At 38.7% G+C, this 17,017-nt stretch overlaps 3 protein-coding genes across 3 annotated transcripts in view; 1 reads left to right on the top strand and 2 right to left on the bottom strand.

Annotated features, from left to right (window-relative positions):
- Positions 1-311: 311 nt before the first annotated feature.
- LOC115589866 (uncharacterized protein PFB0765w) lies at positions 312-3,465 on the bottom strand. Its single transcript, XM_030431053.1, has 5 exons — positions 3,427-3,465; positions 1,312-1,404; positions 1,087-1,152; positions 513-590; positions 312-378 (listed from the first exon to the last, which is right to left on the bottom strand). Exons 1-5 carry the CDS (start codon positions 3,460-3,462, stop codon positions 361-363), a joined length of 291 nt encoding a protein of 96 aa, XP_030286913.1. The 5' UTR covers positions 3,463-3,465; the 3' UTR covers positions 312-360.
- Positions 3,466-10,140: 6,675 nt separating this feature from the next.
- On the top strand, positions 10,141-12,371 carry LOC115590467 (low affinity immunoglobulin gamma Fc region receptor III-like). Its single transcript, XM_030431831.1, has 4 exons — positions 10,141-10,211; positions 11,093-11,347; positions 11,474-11,719; positions 12,346-12,371. The coding sequence occupies exons 1-4, from the start codon at positions 10,169-10,171 to the stop codon at positions 12,369-12,371; spliced, it is 570 nt and encodes a 189-aa protein (XP_030287691.1). The 5' UTR covers positions 10,141-10,168.
- Positions 12,372-12,901: 530 nt separating this feature from the next.
- Positions 12,902-17,017, bottom strand: part of LOC115590466 (lamin-A-like) — a 48,594-nt gene continuing 44,478 nt past the window's right edge. Inside the window, exons 8-14 of the mRNA XM_030431830.1 lie at positions 16,250-16,315; positions 15,984-16,040; positions 15,494-15,556; positions 14,914-15,006; positions 14,054-14,161; positions 13,700-13,807; positions 12,902-13,540 (exon numbers count right to left, since the gene is read on the bottom strand). Of these exons, the coding sequence (XP_030287690.1) occupies positions 13,394-13,540; positions 13,700-13,807; positions 14,054-14,161; positions 14,914-15,006; positions 15,494-15,556; positions 15,984-16,040; positions 16,250-16,315 (642 nt within the window). The 3' untranslated portion in view covers positions 12,902-13,393. The remainder of the gene's footprint in view (positions 13,541-13,699; positions 13,808-14,053; positions 14,162-14,913; positions 15,007-15,493; positions 15,557-15,983; positions 16,041-16,249; positions 16,316-17,017) is intronic.

The raw sequence follows: 17,017 nt of genomic DNA, 5'->3' as shown, positions 1-17,017 counted from the left end.
GTTTTTTCTTTTTTAAAATATATATTTGTTACAACTTAAAACCAGCATTCCTTTATTGTCCCAGAAACGGGGAAATGTGTTTGCCACAGCAGCCAAAGGTCAGAATATTACAAAAAAACAATAACAATAGTAAAACATAGTAAAAGTATCAAACAATATAATTAAAAAGGTAAAAAAATAGAATAGACAACTCGTAGTGTTTGTAGGACCCAAAAGTGGTCAACGATGCATGCTGGAGTTGAGTGCAAAGAGTTTTTGTGTACTTCCCAAGTTATTTACAGTTGAGTCAGATACTTTGACTGGAAACCTGCAGTTTGTCTTCAGAGCTCCAGGTCCTTCAACACCAGGTCAGCAGGAGGCTTATTCCTGTTGTTTGTCCTGCAGGAGGGAAATTCATTGTCAGATTTCTAGATTTCACCATTATGTATGTAAGCAGAGTAAAATAGTCTATGGTTCCTCATTTACCTTTAAACAAACAAACAAACAAACATATTCTAAAACTTAAAGAGAACCTCGGTTTTGTGCTCATTCTTGAAGGTCTCTAGAGTTTTCTCCCTTTCCGACCGCTCCTCCTGCAGTTTCTTCTCCCACTAAGAGGAAAAAGAGTGATCAAGAGAAACAAGATGAGAGACATTATGTCATAGTTAGTCAGTAATTTAGTTCACATAGTATCCTGGTCTGAAGTTCTGATTGGCTGCAGGTTGTGAGGTTGTGTATTACTGTTTAATGTGCACATAGTGTGGCTCAGGTTAACCCTGTTTGCTGTGTGAAGACATTTATACTGTAAATATATAAAAACAACTGAACTGATGACATCAACATGTAATTAGAAAATAAGACCATTCAACTAAAACATGATGTATAATAAGTCATTCATGTCAGAAGGATTCCACAAAACAGTGTTTACCATGAAAAAGTCCATCAACAAAGTCTGATCTTTATCATCTTCATGTTATCAATAGATTCAACATGAAACTGTTTGTTTTACAGAGATCAGTTTGATCATCTGGTTCTACATGACCAGTATGAAGAAGATACAACAAGTCTGATGAGGGAGGAAACATGAAGCTCAGTGATTCTGATCACCTGATCATTCAGTTCTCTCTGAGCTTCCTCTGACTTCTTCTTCTCATCCTGGAGCTTCTCTTCCAGCTGGAATGGAGGAGAGATGAACTACAATACACTACAATGAACATCTTTATGTGTATATGTTGTTTAAAAAAAGACAAATATTCGATTTTAAGCTAAAAACCAAGAAATTAGTCAAAAATCTTCAGTGGAAACAAAAGTCTTTATCAATAACAGACAAACCTGTTTTATGTTGGTCTGTAGCTTCTGTTGCTTTTCCTCACTCCTCTTCTTCTCCTCTGTGAGGATTTTGACTTTATCTTTCTCATGCTCAACCTGAGAGTAGAGAGAAGATCCAGACAGAAGAAGAGAGAGCGTCTCTCTTATTAAAGGATGTCAGTCAGAATCAACAATAAGACAGGACAGGACGCTCATTTGACTTCAAGTAGAACAGAGAGGTGAAATAGTGATGGTGATGAAAAGCAGCAGCAGTTTGTAGATGAATCACAGTCTCAGTTGTGTGTGATTAAAGTGATCAGTGATCAGCAGAGAGTTCAGTCAGTCTGTCTCACTGTTCTTCCTCATTCACATCAACTGACTGAAGAGTTTCTCTAACAACACTTGATGAGCTTTACACATTATTACTGTGTGTTGCTTCTTTACCCACAACGTCTCTGAAGCTCTGCAGCAGAACATCAACACTGTTAAAACATCGACCACGCGCACAGGAAGTGTTTAAGGGACGATATTAAAACGGTCAAAAGTACAAATATTAAAATCATTGTGACAATATGGAACTAAATAGCTAGCTAGTAACTAAAAGCAAAGTAAACAAATCCCAAAGGCTTCAAATTATTTTAGTTTATAATTAATTGAAAATACTTTGATACTTCATACATTTAAACAATCTTCAGAAATAAAAGCAGTACTGGTGAGACGTAACGTTGGCTATATGCAGCTAAGTCACAGGCAGTGGATGTCAATCAATCTTTCAGTATACATGCCTGTATCACACTAATAATAAATATGAAAACAATAATCTCAATTACATATTTTAATCAAAATATTATTTGTTATTATACCATGGTCTGGGGGAATACTTGATTCTGATTCAAATCAAATCAAATCAACCTTTATTTATATGGCGCTTTTCATACAGAAAAGTATCATAAAGTGCCTTACAGAAATGTACAGACAGCAGAAAAAGAGAAACATCAAATGAAATCAGGAGAAGAAAATTAAAAGAACCCAACCCTCCCACCCCCACGGTCATGCACAGAGACATACACACTCATACACACACTCACACATACGCAGACACCAGCTGTCACTACAGAGACATGGCTTGGCAGCGAGACCTGATTGGCTGCAGGATGTCCATTAATCCCTGATATAAGTAGTTCCAGTCAAAGTGTCTGTTCACTGCTCTAAATTAATGCTTTAGCTGGCGTGTCATGTATTCACATGACAAAAATCTGAATATTTTATTTCCAACAGTGAGTGCAGCCCGTCAGTCCTTCGGTGCCTTATCCTCTGAACACCACAGGGTGGCGACAGTAACATACACGCTGCAGAAAGTTCACTTCCCCTCTAAACTTACTGATACGAAACTTTCTGAGTGAATAATCTCACATCCCGTTCTCTGTTCAGCTCTCTACTTCAGGCTGCTGCCACAGTAACGTTACACACGGCCGATCATTTGTTCTTAAATACTTGATATTGATTTGGGGACAATGACATGTCTGTTTAGCTAGCTAGCCTTATTAGCTAGCATACTGTCGAACTATATTTACTGGTTGTCAATCGTACGCAATGTTATTAACATCGAATAGACAAGTCGTATCTATGATCCGTCCTATTCACTGGAGGAGTGAATGTTTCTGTTGCATAAAAACCTTACGGGAGGGTAATGATTGTTCCAGGTATTAGTCAAACTCTCAGGCAATACCAGGGAAACTTAGTTATGGCTTGTAAACAACGTAATATTTTGATTGCAAAACGCATGAAAATATAAATCAATGGTATTAATTTGTTTCTTTGGCAAGTAACCATGGTACAAGCTAGATAATGCCATTCGAGGCGTCCATAATCAGGAATTAATGGACGACGCGGAGGCCTTAGAACCGTCCAATGCGCAGCGCACACCTCGAATGGCATTATCCCTCACTTACAGGATACACATTGTATTTTGATATTTGTCTGTTCACTTTTATCATGAACTGAACAAATATTAAAGCTGTGAGACATTTAAGAAGTGAGGACAAACGAGGCTGGAGTCAAATCAGAGTAACATGTGGAAGAGACAAAGAGTTGAGTGGACAAGTCATCTGAATTCAAGTCAATAATGATCACATTCACCTCTTTGATCTTGGACTCCAGCTGATCCTTCAGCATCCTCACTTTGCTCTGAGCTTTCTCTTTATCTTGTCTCTCCTTCTTGATCATTTTCATTTCATCTTTCTTTTTCATCTGGGAGTTAAAGAGAGACATGGAGAAAGACTAGATCAGAGACACAATCAGTCCAATGTAAAGCTCTGATCCATTCTGCATTTGAATTTAAAGAGGAACATTAGTGTGTTTAACTGGTAGTTTGGTAGTTTTATGAAAAATACAATGTTTTTAGTGTTGTTTTCTGTGGTACATTCATAGTGATTAAATAAAATTTTGAGCTAAACTGAACAAAATAATTCAGGTGAACTGTGATTTTCACTCAACAGCAGTCCTGCACACTCAAAACTGTAGATACCACAATTCAGTTCACTCTGTTCTTATAACTATCAATATAACAATTTTGTGTTATATAGGTTATCTCTTCTCTTCTTTACTATTGTTAAATCTCCACTGATCTAATTTTATCCTCTGTCCTCTGTCGAGGATACGAGCATACGAGGCTCTGTATAACATATGACCAAATATACTGAATGTCTGATTGTCCCAATATCAAGTAAAATTTGCGCTGTCATAGTTGCTGCAGATCCTGTTTCTCTATACAAATATATTGTATCCCCATTGCTTAAAACTGTGTTTCCGACTATTGCTTTTTATTTACTTGTTTGCCTTTTTCACTGGTACAATACCTTCATTGGCTTCTCTTCCTCTTTTGTGAGCACTTCACCCTTTTGTTTCTTCTCTGCTAAAGAAATAAAAGTCAGTAAATTTAAAGCATAAAAGACATTCACTTGATTTGGGAGTGTTCCACGGCAAATGAGGCAGTCAGTCTAAAATCATGTTATAAAGTAAAGACTTTTGGTAATTTGACTGATTGAATTAAACATAGGCGAGCCACCATTCAATCAGCACAATAACCAGTGTAATATGGATATGTTGTTCAAAAGAAAGATAATTTAACAAAAATCACATCACTTTTCCACATGAAACTTGTGTAGCTTGACATTGACAAATAATATAGTCAACTTGTGACTTACTGCTTTTCTTTTGTCTCCTTACATAAAGGCCAAGAATCAGAATAACCAGGATGCAAACAGCCAAAGTAACAGCCAAAACAACTGTAGTAGAAGAAGAACTGGACAGCACCTCAAAGAAATCCTCTGAAATGATAAAACACAGAATAACATGGCAGTTATAGAAAATGGGACTTCAGATATTTGACACTTAAACAGTGATCACATCATGAAAGTAGCAATGTTTACCTGAAATAAAGATGAGTGTCTCTCTGGTCTGGTTGATGTGGTTCTGTTGGACTCTACAGATGAAGCTGTTGCTGTGTCTCTTCTCCACAGTCACTCTGCTGCTGACAGTATAGAGGTCATCAGGACCTCTGACTGTCTCTGTAGATCCAGCAGAGAGGAGGTTTCCCTCACCATCCAGCCAGAACACCTCAGGTTCTGGATACCAGCTGTTAGAGTCACAGTTTAAAATCACCTCTCCTTTGTTTCTGTCAATCCCTGATAGACTGATGACAGGTACTGATGAAGTATGTAATGCTGATCAAAAGGAGAAGTTTAAAACAGTGGTATGAGTTGAAGGAAAACATTGTTACTTTGGACAAAAATTTACAATGTTGAAACTATTGTCAATAAAATACACACAATTACATTTTTTTTTAAATGTGCAGATTTGTGAAGCTGTTAATTTGAAAGTGTCCTCTTTTATTTTCCTTATCACACTTACCAACAACAAGCCTAACGGAAGACTTTTTATTCATTAGCGGAATGTCACACACATATGTTCCCTGATCAGAAAGTTGTACTTTGGACAGCTTCAGTGAAATGTTTCCTTGCTTCAGTTCATCAGAAAACAGTGATGTCCTTCCTTTGTAGGATGGATTCTTTATATTTACTAGGTCCTGACCAGAACGCCTCACATGGACAAATCTCTGGCCCAGGTCAGGTCTGGTCCACTCTATCGTCTCTGCATTAACGTCCATCGCAGGTTTTAGGTGACATGGCAAAATGATATCATCACCAATTCCTGCCAGTATTGACTGAGGTGGACCAATTAACTGAGAATGACCTGGAAAGAAATAGATGTGTTTATTAATTCCTACAGTAGGAGACAGTTTTCTAAGAATATTTGCCTGAAAAGTAAATTAAAGGTGCAGTATCAGTCATAGCAGAGACTGAATCATCAGTAAGATCACAGTTCTTCCAGATTTATGCACATTTTACCATCAGTTACCAGTCTTTTATTCAATGCAATGCAGCTTTGATAAACACATGCAGGTAACCAAATAACTCAACGTCATCATTTTAAAATTTTAGTTCAGCTTGTCTTTTGTTTCTGTAACCTACCTTCTGGGAGTCCTATGATTGGGTCCTTTGTCGTAGACCTTAATATGAACTGAACAGTCAGAGCCCATCAGACTCTTAGCAGTCTGAGACTTTCAGGAGGAGCTATACAACTTGTGTTATACTCTTAAACTGAGGTGTCAAAGAAGCCACGGTTAAAATGTTCTTTACCTGAGTCATCATGATAGCCTCCAATCTAGTAGATCTGAGTCTACCTCCCAGACAGTGAATCACCACCTAGCGCCCTGGTAGGCTAGCCACCAGCCAACTAGCCTCCTACCTGCTACAGCACCTCAGTCTGCCAGCCACTGGCTTGATGCAATAGAATCTAACAGTTGCATCCAGCCACTTGGCCAGTTAGAAAACACAGTTCCTTTCCTGGTCCTGCTCTGAAACCACCTCTAGGGAAACCCTCCAGAAGGAACTGTTGATCCCCAAAACATCTGTCCAGCTCCTGCTCTTGTTTTCTTGTCTGCTCCCGGTTAACTGTCAGTAACCCAGATGACTCATGCTCTTGATTACCCATTGGACATCCAGTTAACTATCCCTACCGACTTTCAGCTGGTCGCCTCTGAGTCACAGCGACCACAGTTGGCAGATCTCCAGCTGCCCGCCTCCTAATCTGCTGAACATTGATTGCCTTTGGCTCCCCTGCCAACATCGGCTTCCTGACCTGCTGCCCTGCCACCGGCCTCCTGTTCTCAATCCATGTCATCAGACCCCAGCGTTGGTCCCTCCACATTTCAGCTAACCTGCCAGCTTCCTTAGTCTACTCAGCTACATGATCACCCTCCAGAGTGTCTTTGCCCTTTGGCCCTGCCACCCAGTTGCCCTTCAGAGATCATCACTCAGTCCTGCTCTGCAGCTCCTGGGCAGTGTGAACGAGAACTCTGGTTCCTCTTCTTCCAGAGATCTCGAGTTGCCCCCATTTTCCAGCTGTTGGGCAGTCTGTCTGATTGTAGACTTAAAAATGGGCTTTGAACTAAATTCAGTTACCCAGAATTCCTATGCTACTATTGGTCAGGATGACAGACCCCCCACTGACCAGATAGGGTTAGAAACTCCAGTGAAATACACAGTCAAAGTAACAGGAAGCAAGTTAGCACCAAGTTGCTATCCCTGCACAGTGTGGTGCCCTGAGGTGATCTGATATGAATTGAATCTTATAATTTATCCTAATTAATAATTATCCCTGCTAATCATTAATAATTTTTGATAGCCAAATATAACCCAAAACGCATATTAATGTTGCATGAAGTATTGCACATGGTGCCCTATGTGAGGCAATGTACCGTTGGCAATCATAACTGTGCAATATTCATTTCACCATAATTTGAGATTTACATCTGGTCAGAAGTCTTTACATTGAACCCCACTAGTCTACTGCAGGATTAGACATAGATTTGTAACTACTAACAGTTGCACTGTGGTGAGAATTGATACAATAATCGAATTTGTAACCCATTTGATGAACCAAAATCTTTTAAATTATTAACTGCTACGTTGAGCTATTTGCTATTGTCGTATAAATTCAAGTTGAAAGTGTTGGAATTGTAAGAATTTCAGTCAAGCATTCGAATATCTCATATATGATGCATTTTAGTTAAGCTGTCAGCATTTGTTGACTAAGTGTTACCTACCTACTTCTTCTAATTGGTCACTTTATTGGATTGAGGGTCCATCTATCCAACAGGAGAAAGAGGAGTGACCTATCTCCACTCCATCAGTAATAGCTCATCTTCGGTATATTACTTAACTCCGCTGATGCGCGATTTAGAACTTACAGCCTAAAGTTGACAGTATTGTCTCTTCATGCTTATATGGAAACGTATATATTAAGTCAGCTCCGAACCTCTGGCATTAGAGATAAATTCACTTTTATTGCTCCGTAGGGGCCTCATGCCCTAGCTACAACGCACATACAGAGCTGATTAATGGCTCTTGGGGCCCCTGGACATGTAAACACCACACCAGCCACATTTCTTACTTCACCATAATGAAGAACAAACTGTCGCTGTTAAATCTTAGCTCGGAATGTGAAACTGTGCAGACACCTCATGTTAAATAAAACATTTTTTAACCAACATGCTGTCTATTTAATATTGTGAAACAGTGAATGTTGGCCAACCTTTACTCCATCAAGGACTCTAAAACCCTTTGACCATTATAGCTGCTATGGTGATTTTGGTTGTAGTTATTAAGTTAATCATTAATCTGAGCTACAAACTGACAGCTTAGTACTTTTGTGTGGGACTGATTTGGTGAATTGGCTCTATTCCCTCTGTCGAGGGTGGTGTCCTGAGGTGATCTGATGAAAATTGGATCTTATTATTGATCATAATTAATAATTATTATTTATAATTATAATTATTATTATTTTCATTCATTATTATTCATAGCCTAATTTCACCTTAAATGCCTTATTAATGTGACATGAAGCACTACAGTGCTTCACTGAAACAATAGCATTGATTTTGCCTGCAGTGTTTGAATAATTGAAATGCCAGTCAAAGCACTGAACTGCACACTTTACATTTAATGATTAGCTCAATGATCTTACCTCTACAAAAGTGTGTCAGGAGCAGATTTAAAACCAAAACACTGAGCAGGGGTCCAAGCAGTGAAAGAAAGCACAGTCTGTAGATCTGGTGAACCATCCTGCAGCTCTGAAAATGGACCAAGGATACAGTGTTTGAAAAGAAATGCTTTTGAATAGTTATTAAGGTTAAAGAAGTCATTCAGCCATTCATGAGCAGACGTAAAAGGCACACGCCACCTATAAAGTATTCAATCTCCCTTAAGGTGAAGAACTTGTGAGAAAAATGTAAATGATAACACATTTTAAATGTTGAATTCAAAGCAGCACAGATGTCTTGTGTCCTATATCATTGTAGCAATATTATGATTGGGTTGCGTAGGAAAAAAGCACAGAAAATCCTGACATGTTTCTCTCTATAAAGCTACAGTTGGCTCATGTCCTCGTCTCTAAATGGGTTGACAAAATACAGATCAATTGACTCATAGGCTATACATTTAACCACATTACTCTCTTGTAAGCTACATGTGTGGTCTAAATACAGGGCTAGTTTCATTCTAAAAGGGGATAGCGTCTTTCAAAATAGATGTTAAAATATGTAGAACAAGCAAATGTCAATAAAGAAGACGCCATACCTGTAGTATGATGTGTCGGTTACTTCCCCAGACTGCGCGACTGAAGTCTGTAAATCATTTATTAATTCTGTGTTATCAACTAGAAATTGATTAGATTTAATTCAAAACATAATCAACAAATCAACAAGTAAAGTTAATTACATTTCAGATGTATTTATTATAACATTGATTATATTGTATTTATTAATGTATCAGTTAACTTTAAACACAGTATTGTGATTCTGTCTGGTTTCAGTTTGAGTGTCTTTTCAACACACAACTGACCTTTAAGCCTGTTGCCAGGCAACTAATGGCTTGTATAAAACATTGCAGCTGTAAACAAAGAGACCAGGAGAGATAACACTGTTCTTCGGATGGGAGTGGTCATGAGAAATGTGTTAGGTCTATTATCTTCCTGTAGGGGGCAGAACAGGTCTTCTTTGTCAGGTTCAAATTGATTAGATGCTGACTGAAGACTAGCGGCACACACATCCAATTTTAAACTATGTGATGTTAATGCTGACTGTAAAAGCTCTTTATGAAAGTGTTTTTAACTGCATTTTACCTGCAAGCAAAATGTTGGATTGTCTTTCAGCTTTATGTTCTGGTTAGGCACAGCCATTTTTACAATCACCTACTGACAAAATATGTGGCACGGCTTATTTAAAGAAATTGACTTGTGGAGAGATTCACCTACCAGTGCATTATGTATCTGTCCAGAGTGCACAATCAAGCTACCAGTTATGTTGCATCAATGAGTAGTCAACAAGAAACTACTGGCAAGAGGTAAAGGTTGAAGACATGCATGTCTGTCAAGATTCTCAGCCATCACTGTCATTGTATAACCAGTACAAAAACAAAGACTTATGGACGTCCCTTTGCAGTTCATGGCTGGATTCCTTACCCCTACGTCACAAGGCTGCACCACACTGCTGTATGTTAAAGCCACACTGACTTCAGCTTCTATATCAACATCAGAAATAAAGTGAACAGGAAGTGGAAGTTGTCATCTGCGTAACACATGAGCTGTAGTTCAGTCTTATGTTCAGACAGCAGCAAGACACCATGGAGGCTGCAGCGCTCTGCTTCAGACTGTGTGAGTACTGAATCTCATTTTTTTCTGTTTCTGTGTATACAGTATACTGTACAAACTAAAAAAGTATATGGTTGACATAGATTTTGTTTTCTTTGTGTATACAGTAATGCTTGTATTCATTCTGCTGGACACACATGTTCAGAATGGAGGTAAGCAGAATCGAGACGATGCTAAAGATACTGAGGTATCTGGATGGCAACACATTCTGATTTTTGAGTTTACTTAGTGTAGATTGAATGATGACTAATTGTTTCTCCTCATGTGAGTGTAGGAGTGCAGACAGAGTGAGGCTCACAGCTCCAGGGGTCCTAAAGTAGTTTTTCAACTGGTGAAGGCTAAAGGTTAGCAGACGGCAGGCCATCATAAAGTACTAAAACCTAAGGTTGGCCCCGCCAAATGGTGGGAGATGCCCAAACGTTTATGTTCCCATAGAGGGATGGGGAACCCATTTGGGTCATTTTGGGGACAAGACCTACAGTTGACCGCAGCCAGGCCAGATGAGTTATGGGAGAAGAGTAGGGGAACAGGTCAACTCCTCTTTTAGTCTATTGGATAATATACCAAAATGACCAATTAGAAGAAGTGGGTGCATACCAGAAAAGGGTCTCTAAAGGCAGATGCAGGGAGAGAAGAGAAAAGGGTGGCACTTGATAGAACTCCTTAGATCAAGGGCTGATTAGATTTCTGATCGGGCAGAGGGAGAAGCATTTTGGCATTGCTTTTTCCAGATATTTGATAATATCAGAACGCGGCCGCTTCTGAATTGGACTCAAGGTGCTAGATTCTGTTTTAATAAAGATTGCTCCATCATTCCACCCAGCATTGCCTCTGCAGAATTCTTTTATGATCAAACTACATGCCGACACCTTTGAGGAGAGAAGCCCAGAAACTACAATACACATGACAAGCTGATCAAGATCAAGAACATTCTTATTCAGATTCAAATTCTGTCACAAGGTGCATATTAGTCTTGATTTGTCCTGTAATGTATGTTCCTTTTGTAACTTATTCTACTGTCTCTCATTGTCAGATGCAGCTTTTCGTATTGTGTCAAACCGACTGCAGGTCTATGAATACGAGTCCGTCTTTTTTCACTGTGAGGGTCTTGATGGCTCCACTCATTTGAGAGGCATCAGGAACACTGAGGAGTTTATTAAGGTCTGTGATGAAAAGATGTCAGCACTGTTTTGCACTATTCAAAGAGCCTATCCAACAGACAGTGGAGAATACTGGTGTGAGACTGAAGGAGGAGAGAGGAGCAACCATGTCAACATCACTGTCACAGGTATGTTTAAAGCACTTAAATCCATGAGATCATCTCTTTAAATGTTAAAGACAATTTGGGGAGAGCTAGAAGTAAACTGTATTTTCATCAAATTTCAGAAAATGCTACAAATCTTTTGTTTTCCAGCTGGTTCTGTGATCCTGGAGAGTCCTGTCCGCCCTGTGATGGAGGGCAACAATGTGACTCTGAGCTGCAGAGACAAGGTGACCTCTTCCAACCTCACAGCTGAATTCTATAAAGAAGGCGTCCATATTGGGAGCACTTTTACAGGAAAGATGATCATCCACAGTGTCTCAAAGTCTGATGAAGGACAGTACAAGTGTAAGACAGTTGGAGGTGGAGAATCACCAGAGAGCTGGTTGGCTGTCAGAGGTAAAACATGATGCAGTTTAAAGTTAAAGTAGCTAAAATTAGATTAAAATATTGTAGCATGTCTGCAATCTTTCCATCGACTAATTTTTGATAAGGAAAATCAGAGCAAAAACAAACAGCCAAACAGAGTTTCATTTTGTCTTTGCAGCTCTTCACAGTGAGACGTGCCCCTTCTCACATCACTCCTTCTACCTTCTCCTCGTCTTAAGGACTGTTTTCACCATTTTGATGTTGCCTCTGCTGCTGCTGGTGGGACTGCTTCACTGTGGGAAACTCAGAGATACACAGCAGTAACTAAAACTTGTAAAGGACTGATAAATGACCACCACAAAATGTCTTGGAAGCTTGTTTAGTCATTGCAATCCACTGTCAGGCTTTGGTTTTGACACAGTCTCCAAGATTGTTTAACATTTCATCTTCATGTTTTTTTTCCCTTCTACTACAGTTTAAGTTTGGTGTTTAGCTTCTCTGTGCTACGTGTTCAGTCTTGCAGTGGCTGTTTGACTTTCTCACACTTAGACAAGGTTTAAAAACCACAGAGGTACTGACTGACTGATGCATCATCTATTTTTAAAGAGCCTCATGTCAGTTCTCACAGTCAGTAAATGTTCTGTGTTCTGTTTTAGAGTCACAGATGCTGGTGATAATTTGAGCTCCTCAGACACAAACCACACGAGAAAATGTCTGTGTGTCTGTAGACGAGGCGTTCAGGAGGCTCAGTGAAGCTTAAAGGTGAGATGTGTCTCGAATATATATAAGGAAATATAAAGTTAGCCTGTTTAAATATTCATATTAAACCATCTGCTGTGTTACTGCATCAACCATGTTTGTGTTTAGTTTGTTAGTCCCAAAATAGCAGAACACACTGAACTAATAAACTGAAATAATACAGTAAGATGTAACAGGAAGGTAAATGTAGCGAGAGAACAGAGACTTTAGAGACGTAGAGAACGTTGTCATCATTTAGAGTTGTATTTTTCAACTGTTTTCTTTGTTAAAGTTAATTCAATTTCAGAATGAAATGTTGAGCATTAATACTGAAGTGGTTCCTCAATAGGAGGTACACAAAGCCATGTTTTACAAAATAAAGTCAGGAAACTTCCAATAAGAGTTCTGGTCAGTTATTGTGAAGTCAGTGACTGTTTGTCTCAAAATAAGGACATTAGGATAAAAACAGGAACATGAATATTTACCTATTTTTTATTTCTTTTCTTCAGGACTTGGTAATATATAACTGTGGTAGCTTCAGTTTGTTCAATATCTCCATATAGTTCAGGAGAGAATCAGGCAACATATTATTGTTTGAGCTTTACATTTATCATGATTTCTGAATTTGAATCTTAGCGCACCATAAAATCCACTGATGTCTATTAAAAAGAAGCAGCAGCCATCCTTCCACTCAATCTTATCAAAATATCTTCTTAATATTAATAAAGATTAGATAATACACAGATATTGTTTTGTTGAGCAGAAAGTGTGTAAATAAAAAAAGATGTGGCGATCATCAATAACTCATCAAAGAACACAATATGAAAAAATAGAAAAAAACAACACACAGTTAAAACTTCCTTTTACATAACTATCCTATATACATTTCTGTTGTTAAATAAAGTTTAATGTAAATATTTAGTATGGAGGAAATAATGCTGTGACCTCTGGAATCATTATTATCTTTCAGGGGTTATAAACTGAGTTGTATTGAATCGCTCCAGTGTCGCTGATGAGGGAAACCTGCACTGTGTCTGCAGGATTCCAGGACGTCAGCTCCTCCAACACCAGGTCAACGGGACAACGCAGGCTCCGATAATCATGGCACACCACCTGTTAAATGCAAAGTTCACAAACATATGAATTATTATTATTATTATTATTATTATGATTTCCACAAGTTTACTTTATTTCAAATAAAACACAACAGTAGTGAAAGACAGGAAGAGAAAAGTGGAAATTTTATTTATCAAGAAATCAGGAAATGCTCACATTGAAGACTTGTCCAGCTTTGAGGTTGAACGGTTTCCTATATGTGTGTATGATGGGTTTATTGTTGTTGACCTGTATCTTTAAGACCCAGCCTCCCAGCTGTTGGTCCTGCAGGAGGGAAATTGATTGTCAGATGGAGGAAGAGAAAGAAAGACGAGGATAACAAATGAATGTGAGCGAGTGTTAAATCTCTCGTGTTTGTAAATGATTACATTTCACTCTTTATGTGAACATGAGAACATGGATTCATGTTGGTTTGAACACATGTGAAATATTCCTCATACACTTGGTTACAATATTGTTACATCTTATATAAAACTCAATTTTTTTATACACACACATGAACAACTTTACCTCAGTGGATGCGTTTCTGAGCTGGATATGTTTGTCTTGTGGGTCGACCTTAAAGACAACTGCAGGTTCTGTGGTTGAGTTCTGACTGAGCGAGCTGCTGTTCTGTTTCTTGGAGACAACACACATAGATCAGTCATTAAAGAGCAATCAACTTGTATCAATATGTTGCTCATATCCCTGTGTGTGTGTGTGTGTGTGTGTGTGTCCATGAGTCTCAGAACTTCCTCTCAGATTTCTCCAGACAACAAACAGACAGATGGATGTTGATCTTGCAGCAGGAATTGACGGACTGACAGAACTGTGCTGACACACACTTGTTTTTTTCCGTCTGTCATATTACATCAATTTCACAAAAGTTAGGATGCTGTGTAAAACATACAAATTGTTTTAACATATTCTCAGAAAATAGTAAAAAACTAATATATTTAATGTTTCTATTGATTTTAGTACATACATGCTTATTCTGAATTGTTCAAATGTTTCAGACATGTGGGACAGTCATCAAAAGACTGTGAAAATTGTGTTATTCACAGGTGAACAGGTTCATTGTAACAGGTCAGAGGATCATGATTACGAAAGGAGCATCCTACAAAGGCTCAGTCATTCACAAGAAAGGATGGACTGAGGACAAATTCAGGACCGTCCACACCTGTTCATCTGGAAACAGCAAGAACTGATGCAGAGACTCCACGTCTCAGTGGACCAACGGTGTAACTTCATCATTCATGTTTGTGGTAGAACAGTGAGAGACTTCATGTTTTGACTTGTGACTGTCAACGAATTAGACTTATAGAGTGCTTATGAACAGAGAGTGATACATTGCCCGTGTGTGTGTGTACTTGTTTATTTAGCTTGCCGACCTTTTCATTTTGTCGTCCAGGTGAAGGAGAACCTCCATCACTTTCATTGGTTTTCTTGCTCTGTCTGTCAGCTGCTTGTTTTAATTCCTCCAACTAACAGACAGACAAACAGATATTGACTTCAACAGTTATCTGATCATCTTTTCTTTCTCATCATTTGTTTATTACTTTCCTGGGTTTATTCTCTCCCAGCTGATGAACAACAGTGAAGGTACTTCACCTTTTATGTTCTGGTTCTGATCTTAAACACATGTGGTTCTGTTTTGTTTCTAACTCCCTGCTGTAACATGATCTGCTGTGTTTGCACACATTTATATTTCATTTCATTGAGGCATGAAAGGGAACATAACATCAGTCACAAACAGGGTCCGACAGGTTATACAAGCATGTATATTAGAAACATGTGACGAACAATGTAATGAAAACCATCAAGTTCTACTTTAGAGGCTGATTTGTACGTTGCGCTCTGACTTTAAAGTCAGAACAAAAAAAAAAAAATTCACATGTGGCCCTAATCCTCTTCCGTAGATTTGAACAGGGACTTTTAGATTTTTTTTTTGTGGAGAACACAAAGACAAACCTCTGTGATCTTCTTCTGCAGCTTCTCCTGGAACTTCTGCCTCAAAATGAACGGCCACTGTGACTGAACCATGAGACGGGTTAGTGACAAGTAAAGAAATACTGTTTTCTGAAGAAGTCTTGTATTACTGCAAGCATATTGAAGCATGTAGTATGTGTTTTTGATGTTATTGTGTTTGCCATAAATTATTGTTGGTATTTTTATTCTATGCTTGTAACTTTGTTTAGAAATGCTGTATAAATATACATTTGTCTTCTCCTTCTTCCATTAATAATAATGGAATTAATAATGTGACTATACATGCCACAACATGAACTATCAGGAGCATCTCACTGTCTGATTTGTGTGGATTTTGTATTCTAAGTACACTGCGAACATTCAGTCTGTTCAGTGCTGCATAGTTTTTACTTTGTAAGGTTATCTTGGAAAGTTTCTATCTTTATCAGGAAACCTCAGAGTGTATGAATTGTAATCTTATATGAGGACTTACCAGAAAGACAGACTGGATTGGACCAGACTGGACCTGACTGGTTCTGTTTCTTCCAAACTTTGAAGGAAGAGAGAGAAAAAGAGAGACATGTTGTGATTAAAGCTGGAGAACATTCAGTCTGTCCTGCAGCAGCTCTTCATCTGTCAGTGATCACACAGACAGCTCTGTGATTTAAACACAGTGCTGTGTGATTTTACACAATTAGTTTATTTTCTACTCCAGGAAACCACAGTGTGAACACATTGTAATTCTACATGACAGCTTACCCAGGAGGAGGAAGAAGACTGGAATGGACCAGCTGATCTTCTTTCTGCTTGTGAAGGAAGAGAGATCTAAAGAGAGACATGTGTTTAAGGATCGTTGTATTGTAGGGGTGGCTTTAGCTCAGTGGGTAGAGCGGGTCGTCTAGTGATTGGAAGGTCACTGGTTCAAATCCTGGCTGGTAGTGTCCTTGAGCAAGATACTGATGATGGCGCCTTGCATGGCAGCCTCTGCCATCAGTGTATGAATGTGTGTGTGAATGGGTGAATGTGGCATGTAATGCACTTTAAGTAGACTGGAAATGCGCTATAAAATGCAAGACCATTTACCATCTTATGGTGCGTTCCAGTTGTACTCTGGATTTCCGAGCTCTGAGTCGGAACTTTCAACTGGAACGAACCCGAGGTCAGATTTCTGACTCGGAAAGTCGGACATTCAACACAACCCCCGAGTTGACATTTAAAGATGGCTGCCCCGGTAGTAAACAGTCAACTGCTGATGTTACATTGAGAAAAATTTAAATCTACATATGATTGATAAAATTGCAGTTGTTAAGAGCACTCGCCAGTTATTTACTGTTGACCGATCAAACGTTGATCAATACTTTTGTAAACAATGAAATACGTAGAAAGAAAAAAAAAAAGAAAAAATGTGATACCTTCCGCACCTTTGTCTTTCCTCTTCATCCACCGTGTTTGCAGGTTGCAGAAGGACCGTATATTTGTCCAGAAGTCGTTTATATTCAGACAAGGCAAGCGCGACAATAACTTTCT

This window comes from Sparus aurata, chromosome 10 (assembly GCF_900880675.1).
Source record: "Sparus aurata chromosome 10, fSpaAur1.1, whole genome shotgun sequence".
Classification (NCBI taxonomy): Eukaryota; Metazoa; Chordata; class Actinopteri; order Spariformes; family Sparidae; genus Sparus; species Sparus aurata.
This window is presented reverse-complemented; position numbering and strand designations above follow the sequence as displayed.